Genomic DNA, 25,217 nt, shown 5'->3' on the forward strand with positions numbered 1-25,217 from the left:
CGACAACCCGTGCAGGCTGAATGGGGCTACTCTGGAGTAACTCTGCACAGGGTGGCGTTCTTGGGCTGTTGCAGCCCTCTCAGATTACGGCAAGGGGCGGGAGAGGGAGGAGTAATGAGATAAAAGCCAAAGCTGGAACAGGCATTAAAAGAAATAATAATGGTAAAAATGCTTCTGCACGATATTTTAGAAATCAAAGTGCAGAAAGACCACGCATGTGCTAACTCTGCCCAGGCCAAAATGCCTCCCCACCACCACCATGCAGCTGCCCGGAATGGGCCTTAAAGAGGAAGAAGGATAATGTGGAATAATGTTTGGAGATATTAGATTTAAGAAAAGAGAAGCATGTTAGATCAGAGTAGGTGGAATGTTTTTAAGTTAGAGGGAATAAGAGGGAGGGATATGGGGTCAAGGAAATGAAGGGGGGAAAGGGGGAATTTAAGGGGGATAGGGGTAGTATAGTTTTGTATGGTTAGAGTTAGTTCAATTGGGTTAAGTGGGAGGTAGAATTAGCAGGTAGGAGGTAGTGTAACCCCCATGCCCAGAATGGGTTGGCCCAGATTGGGTTGACCCAGAAAGGGGTGGAGACTCAGAGCAGCAGAAAGGCTGCAGGAGAGAGCTCTTTGGAGAAGACAAGGCTGCCAGACTCGGACCTTGGTCGTACAAGCCCTTAACACCTTGTTAAGGGTTTCTTTTGTGGTTGTGATGGGTGAGAGTTCTCCTGGAGACCTTCATCATGTTGCAACCTGTTCATCAAGCCCTTGGAGTCTTCAGGAGCCAGCCAACTTGCAGAGAAGAATTTGGACTTGGCAATATCAGTAGACTGTAAATAGAAGGACTTGAAATGCAACCTGAACAGGACCTTGAATTGTAACGTTAAATGTTGATGTTTTAAAAGTGTTAATTGTAAAGAAAAGTAAACTGTTTTGTTTAAATTTTCTTCTTTGCAAACTCATTCCAAGTACTGCCCCACAGAACCCACAAGCTGAGGTTACAGTAGCAGGGGGGGGATTTTAATAAATGTTTGTAAACAAGGTAGGACTGTTCTAGATTGAGAGATCAGGATAGAAAAGGAGGGCATAAGGTCAGAATGAAATGTTTGTATAAAACGGTTTTGTTTGTGTCCAGGTGGACGTTTTTATTGCTGAATGGGAATTAATAAGCATATTATAAAAAAGAAAAGAAAAGAGGAAGGAGGCCCTTTTTGGCCCAGTGCAGAGAGCCAAGATAAGGGTTAAAGGGAAGAAAGCCGACTTCCTAGCGTGGCATTGGCAAAGAAGCCCGCCTGACTTGCTGTCGTCGCTTCCGGTCACTTTGTGCAACAAGAGTGGGCAATTCAGTCCTTAGTGCGGTTGGGGGGAGGGACGGCGGAAGCAGCGCCGGGAGAGTTTGTAGGAAACAGGTGAGCGATTAGAAGAAGATTTCCTTTGCAAAGCATCTCCCTTGTCTGGAGCGGGGAACGGTCTGGGGAGGGGGCATTTGGGGTGTTGCAGGATTCACCCCTTGCAGACTCCCCAGCGAAGCTAGATTATTAACCAAGCATCATGAACTGGCAAGCTCCCTGTTGCAAAACCCGGTCTGTGGGGTTTTTTTTTCTCCCTGGTTATTTCCAGAACAGCAAACTTGCTTTTTGGAAGGTTCCCTTCTCTGTTGTGCTGCGGCTTTCTTTTTATTCCTGCCAACAACATTTCTTTTCTGTTGCTTGGCATATATTTAATTGGCCCCGGCTAAAGTAAGATATTTTGTTTCTTGCAACCTGCCTCTCCTCCTGCATTCTGAGACGCTGGGTACAATACGGTCTCTTCTGAAGGATTGGTTGCTCTGGGTTTCCTGGGGTGTGTGGCCGTTTCTGTTTATTTTTGCCTACATCTATGGCTGGCATCTTCAGAAGCATGTCATGGTAAGATGCATCTGAGATGCTGGCCATAGATGCAGACAGAATGTTAGGAGCAAAAACTACCAGACCACTGCACACACCCTGGAAAACCCACAACATTTGATTCTGGCTGTCACAACAAAACCCACAACAAACCCACAACAAGTTGATTTCTGGCTGTCAAAGCTTCCACAGTCCCTTCTGAAGGAGTCAGCAAGTTGGGCTAAAGTTTCTCAGATCAGCCACAAAAACTGAAATGTCTCTGTCTTATTTTACTTTGTTGTAGGACAAAACTGTTGTTTTAGTCATCTGTAAAAAAATTTCTGCTGCCTCTCCAGGGAACCTGCCTGAGGTGCTTAAAAAGAAGAAGAGTTTGGATTTATATCCCCCCTTTCTCTCCTGTAGGAGACTCAAAAGGGGCTTACAATCTCCTTGCCCTTCCCCCCTCACAGCAAACACCCTGTGGGGTAGGTGGGGCTGAGAGAGCTCCGAGAAGCTGTGACTAGCCCAAGGTCACCTAGCTGGCATGTGTGGGAGTGCACAGGCTAATCTGAATTCCGCAGATAAGCCTCCACAGCTCAGGCGGCAGAGCGGAGAATCAAACCCGGTTCCTCCAGATTAGATACATGAGCTCTTAACCTCCTACGTCACTGCTGCTGCTTCAATAGCTTTATTGGAATCATGTCAGCCCAGACCCGAAACTGAAGTTTGGCTTTCTGGCCTCTGGTATATACCTGTAAGTTACAGTATGGTTCCCCCACCTTCACATTCCCATAATATCAGCATTACAAAGGATGGTGGGAACAGAAGCATTGAGGTTTAAGCTCTATTGACTAGTTACTTGCAAGCAGGAGGAGGCCTCTGGTGATGATAACAGCTGGCCCAGCTGTGGACTTGATGTGGACTTGCAAACTGCCAGGCAGAGAATGGCGCAAGCCTGACATTAATGAATAACAGATTCCACACTAACATCACACTCTAATACTCAACTCTTTTAATCAAAAGGTACTCTTTAAGATCTTGATTTTGGCTTGGCATATGCTGTTGTTCAAACCTGCTGCCATATTCTGATTTCTTGTATTCACAGCTGGCGAAAAGGTATGAAACCAATCGGGATCAGGGCCCTGCCAGGTCCAAAATCAGATCTGCCTTCCTCTTCTCCAGCTCCTCCACTACTCCGCTGGTTTCCATGAACAAGTCCAGCTGATGTTTGGATTTTTTTTTCTGCGACGTCTGCAGCAGGTTAAGAGCCGTCCAGTGCTTCTGGGACTCTTAGGAGGTCTGTCCATCTTGGTTATTCTACTTCCAAGTTTCAAACTGCTGTGTAAATTGGCACCCTGCTCCCGTGAGGCATTCTGTGGTTGGGGAGTGCAGCAGAAATCTTTTCAGTTGATCACCCTTCTTACTGAGCAGTGGTTCACCTTTTTAGAAAGGGTTTCTGTTTGATCTCCAGAAGGTGGAAGGTCGGAAATGATGGGAACCTGCCAATTTAGACTCTACGGATGCTGCTGCTCTCTTGAACCAGCTTTTTACCATTATTGATTTATTTTTAAAATCACATCTATACTCTTTTCCCCCAATCAGAACCCAAAGTGGCTTGCCACATTCTCCCCTTCTCCTCACAACCACCCAGTAAGGTATGTTAACCTAAGAGTGTGTCATTGGCCCAAGGTCACCCAGCTATCTTTCATGGCAGGGTGGGAATTTGAACCTGCATCCCCCAATTGTGTTTCTTGTTGCATAACGGCCCTGAGCCCTTCGGGGATGGGAGGGGTAAAAATCCAATCGATTAATCAATAAACCTAACCTGACATTCGAACCACTACATTATTTGCCCCTCCAGCTACTTATTCACTCAAGTAACTGTTTGTCTATCATAGCAAAATAAATCTTGATTCTAGTATAAGTTTTCATGAATCAGAGCTCATTTCTTCAGATTCAGATGTCACATACATGCGTGTATGTGTGTCCATGAAATGTCAGTCCCAAAATCAGTCTTTGCTTTGCAGAAGGTCACAGATCCAGCACTTGTCGTTATATAAGCATCTAACAGAGGAGGGAGGTGATCTGTTGGTCCAGGTGGAGGTTTTTAGAAGAGGAAGGGAGGATGAGGGGAGAGCTGGACTCAGCTGACCCTGAATCAGGAGAAGGCCTCAAATGCCTCTGGGGCTGGGACCAGAAAGGAACTGTGGAAACAAAGAGTGCAGAGGAGCCCAGGAGATAACAATGCCCTCCCTTCGGATGTGCAGTGCCAGCAATCCAGGCAGTTCTGCTGCCAGGAGGCCGAGGGGCCTCGAGCGGTTTACAGCCAACTCCACCATCTTTCTTGCCCATGGCTGAAGCCAGAAAGGCACAGCAAGAAGGAGATGCTGGACCTGGTGATTCTGGAGCAGTTCCTGGCCATCCTGCACCCGGAGATGGGGAACTGGGTCAGGGAATGCGGACCAGAGACCAGTTCCCAGGTGGTGGCCCTGGCAGAAGGCTTCCTCTTGAGTCAGGCAGAGGACAAGATGCTGGACCAGCAGGTGTGGGAGATTCATCTAGGACGTTTGAGGGAATACCCTCAAAATCAATGTGAATTACCCCAACTTTTTGGAACCCATTCGAGCCTACACAGATTGATCTGTGAGCTTGGGAGACCTCCCAGTTTTCCAGAAACATCTGCAAACGTAGAGTACACCTCTATCTCCTGTGTGGTTGTTGGTGGCTGTGGACAAACCCGGGAACTGTGGCAGTCCTACCAAGAAAGTGGGGAAGAAAGGATTCCCCTCCAGAAGTCTCATGGGTCTACACTAGTTAATAATAATTATATATCCATTAATAATAGTAATAATATTTTCAGTTATACTCTGTCTTTTTTTGCATACCTGGTGACTTTGCCCAACTGCAAAGAGATTTTGGGGTATGGGAGGTGTGGTTCTGACTGCATTTCAAAGTTCTTGGTTCTTTGAATTCTGGATAATTGGAAGGTCAGGCCATAGGTTTGTATCCAATAAACGTCCCAAGACTGAATTTGGTGAAAGAGTGGAAACAAACAGGTATCCTGAATAAGGATAGTTGCCATCATTAGTCTAAGACACAGGTGTCAAACTCGCGGCCCTCCAGATGTTATGGACTACATTTCCCATCACAGCTCTTGGAAGCATGATGCTGGCAGGGGATGATGGGAACTGTAGTCCATAACATCTGGAGGGCCACGAGTTTGACACCTGTGGTCTAAGAGAACCTTATTCCTCTCCTCCTCAATGAATTGAAATGCAATATGTTTGGAATGCCTTCCTTTTACTTTTTTTTATCATTCCAGGTAGTGTCCTACATTCTTTGCCATCTCTTTGGGAAAGAGAGAAAGCAGTTTCCATGCAGCCTGCGCAGGTAAGTGTAAAACTCTGTCTTGTCCCTGGATGCTTCTTCCTACCCCTTAGGCCAGAGAGAATCTTTCTCTCTTGCTTTCCCTCACCTGCTGTCTGTGCTGCTCACTGGATGGAAAATAAAAACCTCTGAAGGAGATTTGAATCCTGAATGTCAGCTTCTTATTATAGCCCTTTTGGATTGTCCTTAGGAAAGAGTTTGAGTCCGGTGCACCTTAAAGATCACCTGAAGAAGTGTGCATTCACCTGAAAGCTTATGCCAAGAATAAAACTTTATTGGTATTACTGAATTCCACTTCTTTTCTGCTGCTTCATACCAACATGGCTTCCCACTTGAATCTATCATTGAAGGGGAAGAATTCTATCAGTTCTATCTATCATGATAGAGGAGTATTTGTTTGTTTCTCTTTTAAGGTTCTAGTGACCTTTGAGGAGGTGTCTGTCCATTTCTCTGAGGAGGAGTGGGCTCTGCTGGATCCAGACCAAAGAAGGCTTCACAAGGAAGTCATGGAAGACAATTGTCAGAATGTGGCCTCTCTAGGTACGACTCTCCTTTCCCTTGATTCACACATGCTGAAAGCAGAAGTGATTTGAACTGAATGGCCCAGGCTAGCTTTAACTCATCAGCTCTCAGAAGCTAAGCAAAGTTGGTCCTGGTTGGTACTTGGATGGGAGACCCCTAAGGAAGTCCATCAAGGAAGACATTGTTCAGAGGAAGGTAGTGGGAAACCATCTTTGCTCATTTCTTTCCTTGAAAATCCCACAGGGTTGCTGGAAGTTGACTGAGACCTGATGGCACTTCCCCTGGTAGAACTCTTTCAATGGAGAATCTCAGTAGGGATACTTACTTACTTCTCAATACTTACTGGAGTCCATCAGCATTAGTATGGAAGCTAAAACGCTGGTTTGTGAACGAAAAGGAGCACAGCAGAGGAGGAAGGACCATCCCTCGACTTCCCGTTGAGCATAGAGCAAGCTTATTGTTCTTCAGGGGAACAAAATCTTGAGTGCAGGTGAAAATCCATTCAAGGAGGGCAGGAGCATGATTGGTCACCACAACAGTTCCTGGATGTCAACAAGGCCTCCTTTTGGGCTTTTCAGAACAGCCATGAAATGAGCATTTTAAAGAATAACAGTAACAATATATGCATTTTACAAAGTTTAAAAAAGACATTTGCTTGACCCCATGATACTTGATTGGTATAGGGTGGAGGGGGCAGAAGGGAAGCACTGGGGTCCTTCTTCTGTTCTCATTCTACTTACACCAGTGTAGGCTTAGGCATGGCTCACAAACTGGGGAAAATATCGGCGAGGAGCCCTGAAGGACAAAACAAGAAATTTTAGCAGGGCCAGTTTGGCACTATGCCATGATGAGCTTCATAAGGGAGTTTGAGGGTGCCTTCAGGGGCCGTAATGGGAGAGACAGCTAGTGGCGTAGGAGGTTAAGAGCTTGTGTATCTAATCTGGAGGAACCAGGTTTGATTCTCCGCTCTGCCGCCTGAGCTGTGGAGGCTTATCTGGGGAATTCAGATTAGCCTGTACACTCCCACACACGCCAGCTGGGTGACCTTGGGCTAGTCACAGCTTCTCGGAGCTCTCTCAGCCCCACCTACCTCACAGGGTGTTTGTTGTGAGGGGGGAAGGGCAAGGAGATTGTAAGCCCCTGCAGGAGAGAAAGGGGGGATATAAATCCAAACTCCTCCTCCTCCTCCTCCTCCTTCTTCTAGTAAATATGCCAACCCCATATTGTTTAGGACGTTGTGTGTCAGCATCAGAACCTTGAACTTGAACCAGTACTCGACGTGGAGTCAGAGCCCCGGTTGAATGTGTGCTGGCCATGAGGATCCAGTGAGAACGCTTGCTGCCTCATTCTAGACCGGCCAGGATAACATCAGGATAATGGTCCATCATATACAACTGGGTGTCATCAACATGTTGATGACAACCCAGTCCAAACCCCCAGATCAACCCAGGGGAATATATAGATGTAAATAGTGGTGAAAGAATTGCCCTTTACAGGACATCATAAGCCAACCTGTGGTGAACAGATGTCCTCTCACCAGCTGCAACACTCTGTCCTTGGTCAGGAAGGTAAAAATAATTTCCAGATTGTTCATAGGTGCTCTTGGGATCCATTGCCACCTTTTCCCATCCTGGAAGGACTGGATTCTCTTCAAAGGTAGAACAGTCTGTAAACATTTGCCCTTTGCCAGAGCCACATTAGACTGGGATGTCAGATCCTGCTTGCCTTGGGAGGGGTCTAAAATACCGTATCCTGATAGCTCTGTGTAGGCTAGGGCTTACCTTCCCTGTGCTGAAGTTCCCTGTTCCCTTCTCCTACTCTTTGGGTCATTATCAGGATTAGTAGATGGATCCTTCTGCATCCAACCAGTCTCCCTCTTCACACTGCATGGTTTTTCTCCCTCTCTTCACACTGTATGGGTTCAGACAGCCTGTTTTAACAAGCTGAATATTTATTAGAGTTGGAATGTCTGGAAGTAAACCGTCTGGTTTTTTTCCTCTAAAGAAGAACTTCTGGTTCCCAAACCTGATTCCATATCCCCACTGGAAGAAGCAAGAGATCCACTCGTCCAAGATGCAGATGAAGGATCAGAGATATCAGCAGGTATTTTCTTGCTTGTGTGGTGAAAGGGAGTGCGACACTTTTTGGGCTAAATTTCAACACTGGAGTATGGAGGAATTTCTCAAGGGGCAACAGCCAGAGAATGACTAGGAAAGCTTTCTGCCTCTCCACAGACCTCCTGAGGTTTTCTCAAAAATCAAAGCATTAGCAAAAAATCCTAATTTCTGCCCAAATGATCACTTGATAACAGCCATGGGTACAGAAAGACCATAAAGCCACCACTGAGTTAAAAATCTCCCACGAATACTCCTCAGGTTAGAATAAGCCCATAAAAAAGCTAAACAGACAAACGCCTAAGTAAAAGCCTGATTGAAAAGAAATGTTTTTGCCTGGCTCTGAAAAGAAAGGAAGGTGAGCTTCAGGTGAACTGCGGGGAGGGGGTCATTTCCTAGATGAAGGGCCACCACTAAAAATGGCCAGTGTCTAGTTTCCACCGGCCTTATCTCTGCAGCCAGGTTCACAGATCACAGGGCGTGGGTGGATGAATTTATCTAGGGATGGAAAATTACGGTGAGCTTTATATGTATGAAGCTCAGATTAAGTTTCCCCAGTTTATGTCTAAAACTTAGATCCGCACTCACTGTTGAGTGAATTCAGTCAGTCCTCTGCATAGAGGAAGAGATTTGCCAGAGGTTCTTCTAGGCCAGTCTTTGGTTTGACACTGTTGTCAACTAGAGTCCCGGAAGTTTCACAAGAAGAGCCACAGATCCAACACTTTCCTCTTCAAAGAGAAACTGCCTCTGAATGTGGAGATTCCTCTGGGCCACCTTGTTTCTGATAGAACTTCCCTTCAAGGAAGCATGATAAATACAGGGTAGGAGGTGTCTTTCCATCAAATGATTTCTGTTCTGTCAGCAAGAACAGATAATGGCCTTCTTTCCTTAATTCTGCTTTCCATGATGGTCTCATCAGTCTTTTTACTTTATTTTAGAGGTTGATGGTCCCCAGAACAAGCGTGAGGGAGAAACACACCTTCTATTTGATGAAAAAAAGCAGAACGCGAACATTGGAACAGAATGGAAGAGGGGAAATAAATTCTCTGCCTCTCAGGGTGCTGAGTCTCAGGTGCTTGAAACACATGTAGGAATTAACACAAGGGAGAAAACTGATAAATCCTTGGAGCATAGAAAGAACTTAGGCTGGAACATTCCTGGTTGTCAACAACTCTACACTGGGGTGAAACCATACAAATGTTTGCAGTGTGGAAAGAGTTTTACTCACATTTCAGCACTTATGTACCATCAACATCTACATACTGGAGAGAAACCATATAAATGCTTTGAATGTGAAAAGTGCTTTGCCCAGAGTTCAACACTTAGAGTCCATCAGAGCATTCACACTGGGGAGAAACCATATAATTGCTCAGATTGCGGAAAGAGCTTTGCTTGGAGTACAGATCTTAGAGCCCATCAACGTATCCACACTGGGGAGAAACCATATAAATGCTTGGAGTGTGCAAAGAGCTTTGCTTGGAGTGCAAGTCTTAAGGCCCATCAGCGTATCCACACAGGGGAAAAACCATATAAATGCTCAGACTGTGAAAAGAGCTTTGTTTGGAGTTCACAGCTTACTGCCCATCAACGTATACACACTGGGGAGAAGCCGTATAAATGCTCAGATTGTGGAAAAAGCTTTGCTCTGTTTTCAACACTTAGGGTCCATCAAAGCATCCACACTGGAGAGAAACCATATAAATGTTTGGATTGTGGAAAGAGCTTTCCTCGGAGTACAGATCTTAGGGTCCATCAACGTATCCACACTGGGGAGAATCTGTATAAATGCTCAGATTGTGAAAAGAGCTTTGTTTGGAGTTCACAGCTTACTGCCCATCAACGTATCCACACTGGGGAGAAGCCATATAAATGCTCGGATTGTGGAAAAACCTTTTCTCGTAGTACAGATCTTAGGGCCCATCAACATATCCACACTGGGGAGAAGCCATATAAATGCTCAGATTGTGAAAAGAGCTTTGTTCGGGGCTCACAGCTTACTGCCCATCAACGTATTCACACTGGGGAGAAACCGTATAAATGCTCAGATTGTGAAAAAGGCTTTGTTTGGAGTTCACACCTTACTGCCCACCAACGTATTCATACTGGGGAGAAGCCATATAAATGCTCAGATTGTGAGAAGAGCTTTACTTGGATAACAGATCTTAAGTCCCACCAGCGTATTCACACTGGGGAGAAACCATATAAATGCTTAGAGTGTGGAAAGAGCTTTGCTCGAAGTCGGAACCTAGCTGCTCATCGACGAATCCACACTAAGGAGAAACCATATCAGTGTTTGGAGTGTGGAAAGAGCTTTGCTTGGAGTACAGATCTTAAGGCACATCAACATATCCACACTGGGGAGAAACCATATAAATGCCTAGAGTGTGGAAAAAGCTTTGCTCAGTGTCGCAACCTAGCTGCTCATCGACGAATCCACACTGGGGAGAAACCATATCAGTGCTTGGAGTGTGGAAAGAGCTTTGCTCGGTGTACAGATCTTAGGTCCCATCAGTGCATCCACACTGGAGAATAACCAAACAAGTGCTTGGATCAGCTTTGCTCAGAGTTCACACCTTATAGCTCATTGATGAATGACCCCTGGAGAGAAACAATAGAAATGCTTGCAGCTTGAAAAGAGCTTTGCTCAGAGTATAGTTCCTAGGGCCCATCAGCATATCCACACTGGAGAGAAAACAAATAAATGGTTGGATTTTGAAAAGATGTTTGCTCAACATGACAACCTGAAGTAGAAAAATAGAGGTTGGTAGAGAAAACCAGCATGGGGTAGTGGTTAAGAGCAGGGACATTCTAATCTAGACAACTGGGTTTGATTTCCCGCTCTACAGCTCCCTGCCCTCCTCTAGAGAGCCAGCATGGTGTGGTTAAGAGCAGGGGCATTCTAATCTGGAGAACTGGGCTTGATTCCCCGCTCTGCCACTTGAGCTGTGGAGGCTTATCTGGTGAACTAATTAGCTTGTGCACTCCAACACATGCCAGCTGGGTGACCTTGGGCCAGAAGCGTACCAGGGGTAAATGGCGCCCGGAGACAAATTGTCTCCAGGACACCACCCAGGCCCTGCCCCCTAGCTCCGCCCCCTGATGCCCCAGGCTCCACCCCCACTGCCCTCGACCCTGCCCATGTCACCATGGACATGGGCAAGGTCTAGGGCAGGGGTAGGGAACCTGCGGCTCTCCAGATGTTCAGGAACTACAATTCCCATCAGCCTCTGTCAGCATGGCCAATTGGCCATGCTGACAGAGGCTGATGGGAATTGTAGTTCCTGAACATCTGGAGAGCCGCAGGTTCCCTACCCCTGGTCTAGGGTGCCCACCTCCCCCCCACAGACTCCCCCTGCCAGCTGTGCTCCCAGGGGGTGGGGCTTGGGGAGCAGGGAGGGGTGGGGCTTCCTGCTCCTGAAGCCCCACCCCGGCCTCAGTGCTTATAAAAGAAAGTCTCCGAGGCCAGGACCCGGAGGGAAGGTCAGAACAGACTGCAGGCTGCCGGCTGAAAGCCCAGCTGGGGGGGGGGAAGGAAGGGAGGGGGGAGTCCAGGGTGCGGTCGAGGGCGCTTGGAGGCAGCAGGAAGTTCTGCTGCCTCGTTGTTTTTTACGTGCCTCGGGCGAGTCGAGGCACACGAAAACAATGAAACAGCAGGACTTCCTGGTCACGTGGGGGGCCGATTTTGCGCCCCCCACGTGACCAGAAGAGTGGCGCCCGGGGACAAGGGGTACCCCTTGTCCCTAGGCAGATACGCCACTGCCTTGGGCTAGTCACATCTTCGGAGCTCTCTCAGCCCCATCCACCTCACAGGGTGTTTGTTGTTGGGTGGAGGAAGGAAAAGGAGATTGTAAGCCCCTTGAGGCTCCCTCAGGAAAGAAAGGGGGGATATAAATCCAAACTCTTCTTCTTCAAACTCTTCTATGTGACAGCCTTTCAAATACTTAAAGAGAGCAGTCATGTCCCACTTCAGTCTCCTCTGCTCCAGACTAAATATTCCCAAGTCCCTCAGCTTTTTGGAGTCTAGATCCCTGATCATCCTTGTCCCACTTTTCTTCACCCACTTTATTCTGTCCATGTCATTTTTGAATGAGGCCTCCAGAACTGTACACAGTACTCCAGGTTTGGCCTGACAGTGCAATGTGATTTGGATGTTATGCCTCTGTTGATAACCCCAAGATTGCATTAGCCATTATTGTCTCTGCATCCCATTGGCTGCTCAGATTTGACTTATGTGGGGGAAGGGAGAGGGGTGGGGGTGATTTTCCGCCCCCCACATGATCCCAATGGCGCACGCCTGGGGTGTGGTGCCCCCTTGCCCCATTGGCACTATGCCACTGTCTGTAAATGTAATGAGTAGTCCCTGCAGACCTTCATTCAGATCACTGATAAAAATATTGAAAAGTACCAAGCTCAGAACCGAACCCTTTGGCATGCCACTGGACGCCTCCATTCTGATGAAATGGTGTTGACAACTGCTCTTCGAGTGCAGTTCTCCAACCAGTTCCCTATATACCTAACTATCCTAGAGTCAAGTCCACAGCCCTCTAGTTTTCTCATCGGGATGTCAAGGGGAGCTCTGTCAAAGGCTTTACTGAAATCCAGGTAAACAACATCAAGAGCATTCCCTTGATCCAGTAAGCTTGTCAATTAAAGAAAAAAACAAGGTTGGTCTGGCAGGACCTGTTGGGGACAAATCTGTGCTTACTTTCCCGGGTCACCGAGTTGTCCTTCAGATGCTTACTGACTGATCCCTTTAAAATCTGGACCAGTATCATCCCTGGGACAGAATTCAGACTCACTGGCCTGTAGTTTCCTGGGTCATCCTACAGAAGCTACAAAATAGATTTGAAGTTCTGTCCCTTGTCAGTGAGGATAAGGAAAAGGCACAGGAGCAGCAGAGTCAACCCTTGGAGAAAGTACAAGTAATAGAAGGTTGTTATGACCCTGGGTAAGGGCTCCTTGTCTCTGGGTCTTGTCTCTGGATCATGGGATTGGGGAGTTGTCATTTTCCCCTTGGAAATGGGTCGTTCTGGGTGGTATCATATGACATAGTGCATGACTTGGGGTATAATGGAAGGCTGGGGTGTTGTGTGATTTCCAGGCTGCATGGCCATGTTAGAGTAGCATTTTCTCCTGATGTTTTACCTGCATCTGTGACTGGCAGATTTTCAGGAGAAAATGCTATTAGAACATGGCCATACAGCCCGGAAACCACACAACATCCCAGTGATTCTGGCCGTGAAAGCCTTTGACAATATAATGGAAGGTGTCTGCTGCAACTTCAGTTCTGGCAGTAGAAGTCTAAATGCTTATTCCTGATATTATTTCACAATAAAGATATCACCTGAACACAGAGTCTCATTATTGAACATTCCAAAGGCACAACACCTATTTCCATTTAATAGGTCATAAACCGAATGATTTGTTCTTTACTGTACTGTATAAATATGAACTTTCAGAGAAAGTCATGAACATACCTAGACACTTTTACAAATGGAAGCTCAGTTGAGTTGGAAACTCTAACATCTATAACAAAATAATTATATTTATTATATAATGTACACAACAAGTTTGTTAAAAACACAGAGCCTGGAATACAGGGTACATATTTAAATATCAGTATAAACTGTTACAGAAATCTCCCCATAGCCCTGGACAGACCAACTACTCCAGTAGAATAGTGACCAGTGAAGAAGCAGCTGGCTCTGTAAGAAGTTCATGTGGGCCTGCTGTTGGAAACCTATCTCATTAAAACTTCCTGTTTTCAAGGGTGGTTTTTAAAAAAGAAAGCTGTGTAGTTATAACACACTCTGTCTTGCTTGTGTTTTTGAGCCTTGAGCTTAGCTGTAAATGTGGCAATATCCACCTTTACAGGGCCAGTGCTTGGGAAGGAGAGAGAGGGTACTCTAAGCCTATCCCAGTTTCACACACACACACACACACACACATTTTCCTTTTATCAGATCATTTTATTTCAGGTAAGTACACCTCAACAACATGTTTGGTTGGTAACAGGTATAGTACACACATGATACTACAAGATACTACTTTGCTTCCATTTTGTTCTTTGTTGCAACATACCTATTTGCATCTTTAACAATGACTAACTCAATGGATAATGAAAGAACAGTTACAAGCCCATAAAAACATTTTACCCACGGGTAAGCAGGTCACAACCAAGTGTCTTTTCTAAAAAGTTCCTAATCAATTCAGTATCTTGAATTTATACATTTTCAACATCATCTCCTAAACAAAGACTTTGTTTTATTTAGCTGTCCCATTGGTTAAGGATGGATAGACTTTGCTAGCTCGTTATCTTACAACTTTGTGTGGTGCTTGAAGTTAACTGTGTTTGAATATCTTAAAATAAATAAAAAATTTACTAAAATTGCAAAGCTGATCACACACATTATAAATGACCAATACAAGACCATACACATTTGGGTATATTGGGCTTGCCTCAGTGGTAATAAATACAAAACAAAATAAATGCAAAACATTAAAGGTACATCTGGAAATACACTTTACAAGGTATTTTTGTCTGAATATAAATAGAGGGAGGGAAAAAAGGTGTGAGAGTATTTGACCTGCCCAGGGCTATGACTGTCCTTGGGTGAGGGGATGGCCTGCCTCCCAGCTCCTGGAAGGAGAATGTTCCTCCTTGGAACAACCTTATAGTAGCTTTCCAAAAAGACCCCTCTCTGGAGAAACTGTTGGCCCTTCCAGTTCCACCAAGCGTGGTCCCAGGACTTGGAAGAGCATCTTGGAAATATTGGCCCAGAGGAAGCCTGGAACAAGGTCTCATTTTCTATGAATAGGAATAGGAGTACTGATTCCTGAGTAGGAAACCTCTGGAGTTGGAGCCTAGCAACCTGGTCAAAGGACCTAAATGTTACCTGAAATGCTGGGGTTTGTCCCTTTTAGAGTGGGGAATTTGCAGGGTCAGACCTTGCTTAGTGAAAGGGGCCAACCACAAGATCTTTATCATCTTTTCTATGTTATATTTTTCTTAGAAATCTGAAGGAATCAGAGGTAAAGTTTTAACAATATTATTTAGAAAAATAAAATAATAAATGTACAGGTACATAAATTAAAAATGCAAACACGTGAAGAATTCACACAGTCCTGGGATATAGATAGAATTGAGGGGATAGGTCTGGATAGATTGGGTTTTTGTGGAGGGCTGATGTAATCACCTTATCTAGAACAAGGGTAGGGAACCTTTAAAACTCAAAGAGCCATTTGGACCCGTTTTCCACGGGAAAAGAAAACACTTGGAGCCGCAAATAATTTTTGACATTTAAAATAAAGATAACACTGTATATATTGGGTTTTTTTACCTTTTACTCCACTCATTCTGAGAAGCGCATGGATGCCAGCGGGAAAGCGCCAGCCCCGCTCGAATGGGGTGGGCGAGAGGGGAAGCCCACGGCACTGCCCAGCCGGCCACGGGCAATTGGTGCGCTCGCCCTGCTGCCTGCAGGGCAGGCAAGGATGAAGTCGGAAGCTCGGCTCGTGGAGCCGCAGTGCAAGGGCAGAAGAGCCGCATGCGGCTCCCGAGCCGCAGGTTCCGTACCCCTGATCTAGAAGAAGAGTGGTCCAAGAAGTAGGATTCAGTGCCTCGCTGAGCTCCAATAGAGATGGTGTGAAAGCAGATGGCACACAGCACAACTGAACCAGGGGTTAGCCCAGAAATTACAGGACATCACATCACCCTGCCCCTGGCCAACCAATTCCCAAGGAGGGATGGTACCCCTCCAGTTCCATGGTCTGTTGGAGGAAGCAACCACCTTCTACTATAGCAGGTTTCTAATGAGCTGGTAATGAGTCTGAGAAAAATCAAAGCTGTGTAGCTGAAGCAGGGCAGAGAGGGAATGAGCAAAGACAAGTTCCCAAATCCCACCCAGGAGGTAAAACATGGCAGGGTCAAACGGGCAGATCAAGACTTGTTAGGACTTGATTCTTGCCTGTTGCCTTTCCCACTAACTTCTATTTCGCCATGTTTTGAAGTCATTCATAAACATGAAATTTCTTTCTCCAGCAAAGTTCTGGTCAAACTCATCATCCTGTAACTGAGCCACTGTGGAGAATTCTTGAAAACATGTTTTGTTTTGTCTAGCCACACACCTGAGCTTCAAGCCACGGCATGAAGAGCCCAAAGTACTACAGAGGTGATTTTCTTCTTATAATGATCAGTCATGGTTATTTCATCCACTTCTGGCCAAAGCTCAAGAGATTCTGCCAAAGCTTTAAAGCTAATAACATAAACATCAGACTCGAGAGCAATGCGATGCAATTTATTCTATGGAGTTAAAAAAAATCAAAGCATAACTTTGTTGAGCTCCCTTTTGGCAGATGAATGAGGGATTGACCAGGACAGAGTGATCAGGAGACTAAATGAGTGAAAGGGTGACCAGAAGACATGGAGTTCTGGCGGGAGATTTGGGGTATGGATCAATGGGCAGCTGATTCCTGGGGAAAGTTATATAAACACAATGTAAAGTTATATAAACGCAATTCTATATAAACACAACATGCTTTCTGAAAGTTATATAAACACAATGAATTAGGTGCTTTTTAAAAATTTGAATTTATATTCTACCCTTACTGATGAGGGTCGGGCTCAGGGAGGCATACATGTTTAAAACATTAAGTATACAATAAATAAATAGCCTGGCATTAATAACTAATTTTTAAACTCCCAGATGGCAGATATAGCAGCAGCACAATCCAATGATGGAACACCCTCCTCATCTTGACACAATCCTTACTAAGAACTGTCTGAGCATGGAGGAACTTAGAAAAAGGGAGCAATGCAAAATTTAATATGTGAATTGGTGGTTCATAGTTGGTGGTGCATAGTTGGGAGGCCGGCAGATGAAATCAAACTGGTGGGTGGCCTCAACTGAAAGCCTGATGGCATATTTCTGCTTTACAGGCCCCGTGGGACTGTTTGAGGTCCCATAGAGCCCTGACAAAGAGTTTCACCAGGCTGGAGCCAGAACAGAAAAGGCCCTGGCTCTGGTCAAGGCCAACAATGTCCTTGGTGCCAGGGATCACCAAGAGATTACTATCGGAGGACCAAAGTGTCCTCTACGGGCAATATGGGAAGATGCAGTTCCAAAGATATGACGATCCCAAGACCACTACAGGTCTTGAAGGTCAAAACCAAAACTTTGAACATGACTCAGAATTCAACTGGCAATCTGTGTGGTTGGTGTAGCACATGTGTTATATGGTCTCTCACCATCGCTCCTGTGAGGAATCTTGCCACAGTATTCTGAATCTGTTTCAGTTTACAGATCAGTCTCAAGGAATGGCCAGTATAGAGTTACAGTAATCTAACCTGGAGGTGTCCATTGAATGGATCACTGTAGTCAGAGCGAGGAATCAAACCCAGCTCCTCCAGATTAGAGTACACCTGCTGTTAACCACTATGCCACTGCTGCTCCCCATGCCACTGCTGCTCCCCATTCCTCAACTTCAGAGTCACATGCAGGCTTTTGATGGGACCAGTTGTAATGCCACACAGTCAAATAGCGGTAGTTGGAAACCCTCCACCTCACCCCCCCCCCCCAGCCACAGGACCTCTGTCTTCAATGGGTCTCTTCATCTTCAACCATCCAGCCACAGCCTTCAGACACTGTACCAAAGCATTTGGGGGGGGGGATAGCTGGCAGCCCTCCATCAATAGAACAAGTTTGGTGTCCTCGGCATATTGATGGCAACCCAGCATGCAGCTCCAGACGAGCTGTGCCAAGAGCCGCATATAGATGTTAAAAAACGTTGAGGAGATGACAGCTCTCAAACGGTTGCCATGTCACATGCTGTATTCAGTCTTGAAAAAACAAGGCCAGCCATTTCAAAGTTGTACCCTGTATTCCAGCCTCAGCGGGGCGGTGGGTCAAGAGATAGTGACTGGCCATGTCAAATGCAGTGGTGAGGTATAATAACACCAACATGCTCAAAAACTGATATACGTTCCTTGTTTCTCCATTATTTTGTTAATAAAATAAAACTCTATTTTATAATGGCCTGTTTATTTAAGAGGTTTTCTACCTGGACAACCCCATTGGCATAGGTTATAGATCCCAGTAATCCTCTCCTGCTCTGTCTCTGCACCTAATTCCTCCAATTAAAAGTAGAAACTGCCTGTTAGGGTAACACTATTCATCCCTTCTGACCAGCGCATGCAAACTGCATGGATCATTGGCTGTCAGCTGCAGGGTGGGGGGTTTGCAACCTGGCCTTCCCCAGCCCTTTCCAATGTACTTGCCTTAGGCCGCCCCCTTAGCCCCCTGCTGGTTTGATCCATGTGCTGAAACAGCTGGGTTGAGGAATGAATACTGATAGAAATAATAGATTATAGTGTTTTAAGCCATAGATATATTAGAGTAACTTATAACTCACCATATATTTGGGATATATATTCATTAAAGAAGTTAGAATAGGGACTTCTTAGAAAACACAGACACGGCTGACTCTGCCTAGCACTGAAAACCACTTTGGAATGTAGAAACTACTGATAACGCGTGATTGTTATGGTAACCAGAACCTGATGTGAAGTAGAACAAGTATGACTTAACCATATGCCCAAATATAGAAAGCAAGGTGGGCTTGGGGGGGGGGGGGAGATTAGGAGCATGACAGGCAGTCTATACGTCTTCACAGCCCAACCAATGGATAATGTTGGAAAAGTTGCTTAGGAGGGTTTAATGGGAAGAGTATAAGTAATGTTTACGAACAATAGAACTCTGAGACTCCTCCCTGAAGCTCACAGGAGATCTCCCGAAACTGCCGTTTTGAACAAATAAAACTTTGAAACAGAAGAATCTTTTGGAACTGGTTTATTTAACATGGCAGGGCTTTGCTCTGTGCTTAACAATCCCATCCTGCCAAATCGGAAACGAGCAAAAACTATTAGACATTATGTTTTAAACTATTCAGGAATTGGTGTGACATAAGTAGAAAACAATGTAGTGAGAACGGGAAGATAAAGCAAACGGATAGCCAGTTGCCAAATGTCTAGATAAGTTAGTTTCTATATCCTTCCCTTGAATGCTGTCTCTCCATTTACCCAGAATACACTGCTACTATTAGGAGTTTCTTCCTTCCTGTTAACTGCCTTCTCTCTCTGACCCCTTCTGCACAGGCAGAATAATCCACTTTCAGTCCACTTTGCAGTTGTATTTTATTGTGTGGATTAGCAAAATCCACCTTCAAACAGTTGTGAAAGTGGATTGAAAGTGCATTATTCTGCATGTGCAGAAGGGGCCTCTCTCTTGCTCTCTTGTGCCAAGGAGACAAGATCTGTCCTTGGCAGTCTCTTGCCATACTGGCTTAGATTGCTAACTAGCATTCTTTCTCTAACTTTCCTGTCTCAATATGGAGTTTATTCCATAAAGAGCTTACCGGTAATTTTCTTTTCTCCAGCAACAGGCTCTTTGAGAACTTTATCCCTAATGCATTTTCCTGCCTCCCTCCACGTTCCAGAGAACAAACAGGTTTAAGCTCATGAGCTCTGCCAATGTATAATTATCTAAATCATGGTGACTAATTCTTCTTTTCCTCAAAGCAAAACGGATTTCCTCAAAGGTTGCCTCGCATAAACATCAGACTCCGGAGCAACATGATGTAATCATGTGCCAAGATTGGAAAAACAAGTGCTTAAATAGTTTTTGTGCTTCTGAGAGAGACTTTGGGCTGAGATGGGGGGCAGTGGGGACACAGTTAGTGCGAGGCTTAATATCTCCTTTGGACCTTAAGCTGGAGCTGAGTTCAGTTTGAATCAGCAAAGGGGCTGAAACCTCAGATGCATATGAGGAGGTTGCTTCTTCTAACTATTTGCCCTGCCCTGGATGGCCTTAATTCATACACTAGTCCAGTCTTATCAGTTCCTTGAAGCTAAGCATGGTCAGCCCTGGATAATTCATGGATAGGAGACCACGAAGGAAGTCCTCAGTTGCTACATAGAGGCAAGCCACAGCAAACCACCTCTGTTCATCTCCTGCCTTGAAAATTCTGTGGTGTCTCGATTGCGACTTGACTGCACTTCCTACCAGCTACCTGCAAATGTGCCTGAAAGGGTGGGACCCACTGTTCACAAGGCCCAGAATGATCCTGCTTTTAACACTGTTGCTGCTGCTGCTGCCCCAGGCAGTCTGTGCGGGGCAGAAAGTAAAATGCTCCCCGCATTTGGAAAAGGGTAATATCAAATTATTGAACTATTACAGGCCTGGAGATCATCTCATTCAGGGGTTCATATCTACTGTAAATGTTCATTTGGAACGCTACGCCTTCCACAAGTTTCCTGTTTCCAGAGAAGAGTTGTAAGTGATTACATGACCATGACTTGAATATTGTGCTGACAACATATTATAGGACAATATGATTTTCTTTAGCATAATTTTATTCAGAATAACAAGGAGCTTCTTTCTTTTATATATTTGCCAGCAAAGGTAAATGTTGCTAAATGAGGGAGCAGCAGAAATTGCTTCCCAAATTCTCTGAGAAATTAGAAATTATCATTTTTAACAGAATGAAACTGAACTTATAAAGCTGCCTTATACTGAATCGGCACCAAAAGAAAACGGTTATAGTGGGGAAAAAATGCCAATCTAATACAATAAAAATTATAACAGGTTACACAGCAGTGCAACATCAGAACATGCAGTTTAACTATGTGTAGAAATAATTCTACACAAAGTACAAAGGTTATAAAAATAGTTGAACCTCGTAACGTGAGTTCAACATATAAGCTTCGCGAACACAGGAAATTTACTTCCTTTGATCTGGTGGCTCACAGCCAGTAATGTACTGCCAAGTGAGATTTGGTGGTATAACCTCCAGAAAAGCCTCAAAATTTGTTTTCATGGTGAAGGGAAGTTTGCAATGTGATCAGGGAGAAAGCAAGAGAAAGAGGATTGTTTTAAATTTACCCCACAAACAATGGAGCAGATGGCACCTGGGAGACTCAGTGGCCCCTTCTGTGGAAGAGCAAAATCCACTTGCAAACAATTGTGAAAATGGATTGAAAGTGCATTATTCTGCATGTGCGGAAAGGGCCAGAGTAGACCCATTCTTTTCTTTGTGTGTGACAATTAGCTGTTTGAGAAGAACATCTACCGCCACACTCAAAGACATATCCCCTGTAACACTGTGATTGGCTACAGTGATTTGACACTGGATTGGAGCTACTTAGAATCACAGAATCATGGAGATGGAAGAGACCAGAAGAAGGGTCATGCAGGAACACAAAATCAAAGCACTCCCCATTGATGGCCAACCAGCCTCTGTTTAAAAACCTCCAAAGAAGGAGACTCCACCACCCTCTGAGATAGTGTATTCCACTTGGAACAAAGTGCAGCATGACTGAATGCCACTGAATTAAAGAAGTATGCATTGGATGTTTTCTTTTCAATGCCTAGATGATAACAATGTGGCATGTATATTTTGTCCCAGGATGTCACGTACAACATACTGGGATGTCCTGTCCTTTGTGTTTGCCCTTCAGGAGATCAATCAGAATCCCAGAGTCCTGCCAAACATCACTCTGGGCTACAAACTCTATGAGAACTACTTCAACCCAAGAATAACTTTTGATGCCCTACTGGACTTGCTGTCTCCTGGGCAGCGGACTGTCCCAAACTTCAACTGTGGAAGACAGAGGGACCCACTGGCTATTCTGGAAAGGGCCGATGTTGAAAACATCCCAATTTCAGCTATGTTGGGCATCTACAAAATCCCACAGGTATGAAGGAGGGCGATGTTTACTTTGGATGATGCTTCTTGGTCACACTAAAGAATTCAAGGAAGTGGGATAAAATGGGCTATTGTAGGTTTCCAGGCTGTGTGGCTGTGTAAATACTGACTGTGAAAGCCTTCAACAATATAGGGGATAAAACTGTCTTTATCAGTCATCTGATTTGTTGATAATTTCGTTGTGTATTATACTATCATTCTTCTTCAAAGTTTCAGTGTTGTAGTGCGGTTCTATCAGAGACTTTAGAGTTGAAGTCACGGGGCGGGGCTGGTAAATATGCTATTTTCCAGATTTCAAATAGTCCTTTTCTTATTACATGTGAGTCTTTTTTTATCAGCTCTTCCTTTAGTTCTGTTTTTTTCTTGCCATAAATAGCTATGAATTCCTGACGTGAGACCTACAGTTTCTAATTTCACAAGATTATGAACTGGGTTTAGTATCCAATCAGTGATCCAAGTGAGTTCAGCTGCAAAGTAATATAGTTTAATATTTGACATCACTAATTTTCCACTTTTTTATATTATAATACTTCAAATCTTACTCTTGGTCTATTGTAGACCCAGATACATTTGTTAATGTGCATTTGGCTTGTTTTAAGAGTCTTCTCAATATATATAGGCAGCATTTAAAATAGGAAATTCATCTTAGGCAAGACGTTCATTTTAATACTTGCTATTCTTCTTGGTCAGGACAGTTTGAGTTTGGACAACCTTTGTAGATCTTCTTGAATCTTCTTCCAAGTTGCCCCATAATTATCTTGAAATAAGTTGTTCATTTGACCATTTATATTAACACCTAACTACTTTATATTATTATAAAATAATTAGGTATTATATTAATACCTAAATACTTGATTTTGTTAGTCGAAAAACTGCAGCCAGTTTTCTCCTCAATGTATTTTATTTCGTGTTTAGTTAGAAATCTTGTGATAATTATTATTTTAGCAAGATTTGTGTTAAATCTGGCAAATAGCCCATATTGTTCTATTTGCTCCATCAGATGTTTTATTGAAAAGTTAGGCTTGTGAGTATCACATCGTGTGCATAACTTTTCATCTTATATTATTTTCCATATAGTTAAAAACCTGTGATTTTTGGATCTCGTCTGTTCCTTGTTGTCAGGAATTCTAGTATAAATAGTAATGGTGATAACGGGCATCCTTCTCTTGTTCCTTTTTCAATTTGGATCTCTGCTGTCCAGGTGCCATTGATTAGAATTCTCTTTTTTTTGGTATATATTCTTTGTATCTATTCTAAAAATTTGGGATCACAGTTTATTCATTCCAAAACCTTTAACATGATTTTCCAGAGATATTATCAAAAGCTTTCTCTGCATCTAAAAAGATAAATGCAGATTTTTATTTCTATTTTTGAGAGTTCAAAAGGGGGGTCCATTTTAGTTGACCATCGGTTAGCCTCCATGAGGGAGGCAAATTGTTTAAAAGTAGACCTACCCAAAAGTCAATTAATATTCTAATACAAAATGGATACAATAACTCCTTCCCAGAAAATTCTTTCCATGAGTCTTTATAAAAAGAACAGAATTGTAACCTTTCCCAAGGTTTATTGTATGTTTGATTCTGCACTATCTTCTAATTATCCTGATACTGTTTCTGTTTGCATTTGCTTTTTCAGCCTTGTAATCCTAGTCCTATCATCTTTTGTATCAGATGGTTTATACTATCCAATTACATTGTTTTATATCTTGTAATCTGCTCTGATTCTCCATGAGAAAGCTGGCCTGAAAGACATAGCTGTTCAGCCAGGCCTATAGGTTAAGACAACAGTTTAATAAATTATTGTCTATCAATTCAGCCTCTCTTTCCCACCCACCCCTTCCCCGTACTGTTATATTATGAAAGCAGGTCAACTGAGATTTTTAGTCGCCATCTGTTGGAGTTAGGATTTTAATGGTTTTAAATTTTGTCATGTATTGTACTTTATTATATTTGTATATTATTGTGTTTTATTTGATGGAGCTTTTAGAGGGAAGGGCAGCATATAAATGCAATAAACAAAACAAGTCAATAATTTTTACCTCCCCCCCCCCCCAAAAAAAAAATTAATGAGGGCTCATGGGGTTACGGTGTCTATTGGTTTTGGAATGAGCCTGTGAAGTTAAAAAGGTGGGAAAAGAAAACAGAGGAAGGGATGTCAGTTGGATGGCTGAATTCCCCAGCAGTTCGTAGTATCTTGGGAGGGAAGCGATGAGTTGCAGACAAGAAAAAATCCTGTTTTTTCTTGCCTATCAGCAATCCATCACAAGCTGTCGTTTGAGCTTTATCTTGAAAACATATCCAGAGAACTCTCTTTTCCTTTTCCAACAAGGTCCATTATGGTTTTAATTCAGATGTTCTCGCTGATAAAACTCAGCTCCCTTTCTTCTACCGGATGATCCCACAAGCAGAACCACAGTACCTGGGGATTGCCAAACTGCTCCTGCATTTTCGATTCACATGGATCGGTCTCTTTGCTCCAGACACCAGTAGTGGAGAGAGGTTCATAAGCACCGTGACACCAGTCCTCACCAGAAGCGATATTTGTGTCGTGTTCTCACAAAGAGTAATAGGACTGAGTCTCCTTTACATTGGAAAAATATACAAAGGACTATACCGTGTGACTTCCCTTTCTAGACAGAAAAGAGTCCGTGTATTTCTTTACTACGGGGACCTGCACTTCTTAGCAGATCTAACATTTGGGCTCAAACAAATAGAGAGGCGTGTTAAACCCAAAATGGGGAAAATTTGGATTACAGTGGCACTGTCAGACCTCAGCTTTGGCTTGACTAACAATGCTTTCGACTTCCAGCAGATCCACGGTTCTCTGTCCTTCTTAATCCAGACAAAGAGAAGGCCAAACAGCATTGGGTTTCTCACATATGAGATGGATTCTGCCATCGAAGAGTTTGGGCGTAAAGCATTCCGATGCTTATCTTTCAAAAAGTCATTGAGCAGCTGGACAGAATGTAGACAGAAGGAGAAGGTACAGCCTCCACCCCAGCAGGTCGTTGAAAGAACCCTGTCTCAAGACAGCTACAGTATTTACAACACTCTCCAGGCCATGGGGCATGCCTTACATGCAGCCTACATTTTCCTGTCTAGTCAGATGACAACAGTAGGCAGAGGCAGATCGGTGCTTCATCGATTACAGTCATGGCAGGTACTTCTTTTTTCTAATTTATAGTGCCACTAAAAATTACAGTCTGTTTTATTCCAGAACCAAAGGCTGGATTCGATGCATCATTTCCTCAAGTTCAAGAAGGCATCATCTGGCATAAAATTATACCAGAGAGGAAGGCTGATTTTGCCCATTGGAGAGCCAGAATGGCATAGTTAGCCTATTCGACTTAGTGGTGTAGTGGTTAAGAGCAGTGGACTCTAATCTGGAGAACCGGGTTTGATTCTCCACTCCTCTGCATGAGTTGTGGACTGTAATCTGGAGAACCAGGTTTGTTCCCCCACTCCTACACCTGCTGAGTGACCTTGGGCTAGTCACAGTTCTCTCTCAGCCCCATCTGCATTACAAAGTGTCTGTTGTGAGGAGGGGAAGGGAAGGTGACTTTAACGTTTTTGAGA

The 25,217-nt window shown here is 44.1% G+C and overlaps 2 protein-coding genes and 1 pseudogene across 2 annotated transcripts in view; 2 read left to right on the forward strand and 1 right to left on the reverse strand.

Moving 5' to 3' along the window:
- Positions 1 to 25,217, reverse strand: part of LOC125428531 (zinc finger protein 708-like) — a 1,111,878-nt gene that overhangs the window by 1,045,385 nt on the left and 41,276 nt on the right. The window lies entirely within an intron of this gene.
- The window catches only part of LOC125428548 (zinc finger protein 420-like), a 472,581-nt gene that overhangs the window by 234,481 nt on the left and 212,883 nt on the right, over positions 1 to 25,217 (forward strand). Inside the window, 2 exon segments of the mRNA XM_048488843.1 lie at positions 5,181 to 5,248; positions 5,659 to 5,785. Coding sequence (XP_048344800.1) covers positions 5,181 to 5,248; positions 5,659 to 5,785 — 195 coding nt within the window.
- Positions 6,131 to 10,759, forward strand: LOC125429220 (annotated as a pseudogene).

The sequence above is a fragment of the Sphaerodactylus townsendi genome, linkage group LG03 (assembly GCF_021028975.2).
Source record: "Sphaerodactylus townsendi isolate TG3544 linkage group LG03, MPM_Stown_v2.3, whole genome shotgun sequence".
Classification (NCBI taxonomy): Eukaryota; Metazoa; Chordata; class Lepidosauria; order Squamata; family Sphaerodactylidae; genus Sphaerodactylus; species Sphaerodactylus townsendi.